This window comes from Charadrius vociferus, unplaced genomic scaffold (genome assembly GCF_000708025.1).
Source record: "Charadrius vociferus isolate BGI_N301 unplaced genomic scaffold, ASM70802v2 scaffold230, whole genome shotgun sequence".
Lineage (NCBI taxonomy): Eukaryota > Metazoa > Chordata > Aves > Charadriiformes > Charadriidae > Charadrius > Charadrius vociferus.
In genome coordinates, this window is record NW_009646500.1 from 3,257,206 (window position 1) to 3,261,074 (window position 3,869).

The 3,869-nt window shown below is 38.2% G+C and overlaps 1 protein-coding gene across 1 annotated transcript in view; it reads left to right on the forward strand.

Moving 5' to 3' along the window:
• The window catches only part of GOPC (golgi-associated PDZ and coiled-coil motif containing), a 25,012-nt gene extending 21,667 nt beyond the window's left edge, over positions 1 to 3,345 (forward strand). The window contains exons 7-9 of the mRNA XM_009883217.1: positions 1,194 to 1,358; positions 2,032 to 2,212; positions 2,737 to 3,345. Coding sequence (XP_009881519.1) covers positions 1,194 to 1,358; positions 2,032 to 2,212; positions 2,737 to 2,855 — 465 coding nt within the window. The 3' untranslated portion in view covers positions 2,856 to 3,345. The remainder of the gene's footprint in view (positions 1 to 1,193; positions 1,359 to 2,031; positions 2,213 to 2,736) is intronic.
• Positions 3,346 to 3,869: the final 524 nt, after the last annotated feature.

A 3,869-nucleotide genomic window follows, 5' to 3' on the forward strand; every position in this document is an offset into this window, starting at 1 on the left:
TGTCAGCCACCCTCCCAGTTTTGTGTCATCAGCAAACTTGCTGATGGTACACTCTATCCCTTCATCCAGGTCATTGATGAATATATTGAACAGGACTGGACCCAGTACTGCCCTCTGGGGAACACCACTTATTACTGACCTCCGACTAGACTGCACCACTAACCACAACCCTCTGAGCACCACTGTTCAATCCACCCCACTGTCCATTCATCTAACCCACACTTCCTAAGCTTGCCTGTGAGGATGATGTGGGAGACAGTGTCAAAAGCCCTGCTGAAGTTAAGGTAGTCAGCATCCGCTGCCCTCTCCTCACCCACCCATCCAGTCACGCCATTGTAGAAGGCTATCAGATTTGTCAGACATGACTTGCCCTTGATGAATCCATGTTGACTCTTCTGATAACCTTCTTTTCCTCCAGATGCTTGGAGATGATGCCCAGAACAATCTGTTCCATCATCTTTCCAGGGATGGAGGTGAGGCTGACCGGCCTGTAGTTTCCTGGGTCATACTTCTTGCCCTGTATTTTTAGAGCATAAGAAAAAAAGCACGCACAAATCCGCAGCTATGGTCATAGAACCTGAAGACTCTTTTTGATAGATTAGAAAATAGATAACTGCTACTTTATGTAAAACTTATTATTTCAGCTTATGTTGAGGGTACAGACACTTTAGCAGATCAGCCAGTGGTGAATTTCAGGTGTGGTAAATCTGTAGAAGAGCAGAAACAATCTGTGAACTAACTTCCAAAGCGATTGTAACTTTTAAAAAGTATCAGTATTGGCATCTCACACCTAACAAAAGCTGCATTAACTTTTAACAACAAATTTTGAGAATTCTGACTACTATACTTTTACTCTAAATATGAATATTGTTTCTTGCAAGTCACTATGGTGCCTCATATGCTTTTTTATGGGGTTTTGATGTTGTCTTATCAGCTTGTATATGATTTTATACTTCTATTATTATTTAGAATTGTCTCTTTTGAGTGTGTATTTGAAATTTGTTTATTCTTTTGTGGGGAGGAGAATTGGGGGAAGCATCTCACTGGTTCTTCTTAAGCATTCTTTTTGTCTGAAGCATGCTTTCTAATTTTCTATAATAAAAGTTGAAATAAGCACTTTAAGAGCAAGTACCAGAATGTTCATGTTATGCTAGTGGACATCTCAGTTAAATAAAGTCTACTTTTTTTTGCAGGGTGGGAAGGAGCATGGTGTTCCAATACTGATCTCTGAAATCCATCCTGGACAACCTGCTGATCGATGTGGAGGATTGCATGTTGGTGATGCTATTCTGGCAGTAAATGGAGTTAATCTAAGAGATGCAAAACATAAAGAAGCTGTAACTATTCTTTCCCAACAGGTCAGTTGGGACCTGTTACCCATGGGAACATTTAGGTGCCTCCTGGGTTCTGCCTGTTGGATTGCCTTGAATTGTAATGTTTTCTGTTAAGCTCAGCATTACGCTAAGCTACTGTGATTCCTGAAGCTGTATCAACTTACACTTAATCCTCTTATGCCTTTCAATTTAAGGAAAAAAATGCTGGGTCAGTACTGGTTCATTTAAACCTATGTATTGGTGGCTGATTCTTCAGTAAGGCTGTTGGAAATCAGCTTGTTGCATTGCCCCACAGCAATAATTATTTAGTGATGTTTTATGCTTTTATGACTGGACAGCTCCAGCCAAACAGTGTTTCTCATATGCTTTGTGGCCTAGAATCTTCTTTCTGCCTTGCTTCCCATTTTCAAACAGTTAACAGGTGAACATCATTTGTCAGAAAACTTACAAGTCACTGTTTGAAATGTATTGGCACATAACTGAGAAGTTCAGGTAACTTTGGTAAATCTTAGCTACAGAGCTGTACTTCTTCAGTCTGTAAAAACTTAATTCAGATACATAACTGAAATACTCAACACAACTGTGTATGTGTTTACGACAGTAAAATGTATTTGTTTGAGTATCCTGGCTCATCTGGGTAATCCTATTACATAGCTGTGCAGTAGTAAGTAACTTTGTGATTTTCATTGTATTTTAGAGAGGTGAGATTGAATTTGAAGTAGTGTATGTTGCTCCAGAAGTTGATTCAGATGATGAAAATGTAGAATATGAGGACGAGAGCGGACACCGTTATCGTTTATATCTTGAGGAATTGGAAGAAGGTGCAAATTCAAGTTCTAATAGGAAAGATGCAAATGTGGATGTCAAACCCTCACAAGGTAAACATTCTATAAATGTGTTACATGCAGTTTAATTCTGAAGTCTCAATATGCAAACCAATTTCTGGAAAACACTGTTCTCATATTCATTGTAAAATCAATCTACTTTTAATTCAATTAACCTCCTGTTAGGCTGTCAGCTTTTGCTTGGTCCCTCACTTACTGGCCTGGTTTACTTAGATACAAATGAATTAACTGAATTAACTTGTGGGGCTTTTTTTGTGATCACCTTTTCCCAAAGGCTGAAATTCAGATTTGTTCTTATCTTTTCCTGACTCCAGTCTAGGAGGAGTTAATTTGCCTTAACGCTTTATGTTGTTGGCTTCTTCAAATACATTTTCTAGATCAATGAGGTATAGAAACAATTCTTGTTTTCCTGTCATCGTATGTTCTGCTAAAAGCCTATTAGCTCTTGTTTTAGTAGTCATTTCAGCAAACTCTCCAGTTTCTGAAATAAGGCTCACTGATGTGTCCTTCCCAAGATTCCTTCCCTTCCTTAAATAAAATTTCTTTTTAACTTGCAGTGTTTGATAAGAAACCAAGTATTGATGGACATGAAAATGGAGACCTGGGGAATTCAGTTGAAGCTCCGTTAGAAGACACTGCACCCAAATTAGCCCGTTCTGCTGAGTCTTTATCTTAAAAACAAAAAAATCAACTGGACAGATCCCATCTTTGGGAACCATTGATAATCAATACTGACTGCTCCAAGTTGCATATACTAGTGTAGGTTGTAAAAGGATGATTAAATGTCAAAGGGGACTGTATTACTGTTGCCTGGAGAAAAGGCGGTTACCTCAGGGCTTCATTGTGAGCAATTCTAAATGTGGAAAACTGTCTTTTGCGTGACACACAGTAGTTACCTAACACATGGCATGTGAAATGAATTTTCTTTTAGTAATAAGCACCAAAGCATGGGATTTCTAAAAAGGATAACCTCGATACATTCAACTTTTAATCTCATTGATCCCCCCAAGGAAGTAGAGTAAGATGTGGCCAGCTTCATTTTGACCCTTTGATGTTTTAAAGGGACAACTGATGTTCAGTTTGGTGTGAAACAAGCTTTAACTCTGGAAGGATGGGGGGGTGGGGAATTGTACCATTGCATCCATAAGTTTTGTACTTAGGATTTTTGAACGGTAACTTTTAAAAGAAAGCTTTTTCTGTTGGGTTGTTTTTTTTTTCCTCTCAGAATAGCAAAAATCAGAGCTTCTATTTGAGCAAAGACCATCAAAACCCAAATGGGACCGTGAAGTACTTGCTAATCGTGATCCTTCAGCCTGTGATCATTTTATGAGTGGGATTTTTGGCATTATTGTTTTAATGAATTCACTGTCAGTTGTTCCATTTGAGACTTGCTCCAAAAGTATTTAAACAGAATATTATGGGGTTTTAAAAGCAAAATTAGTTTAAAAAATACTCACAATTATGTGGGCCCTTTGGTATTTTTTTTCTGAGCATCGTTAATTTAGCATTCATTCTTGAATGGATATGGTTACTGCTAATACAGAGTGGTTAGAGTTGGTCATCATTAGCTTGACTTTATGAAATACTGAGTGCTTTTGATGGGTACTGAACATGTTCATTTCACATTAAAGTAGTCTTTAAAGAAGTGGAAGTTGAGTGCACAGTACTTTACAGGAGGTGCTCAGAATCA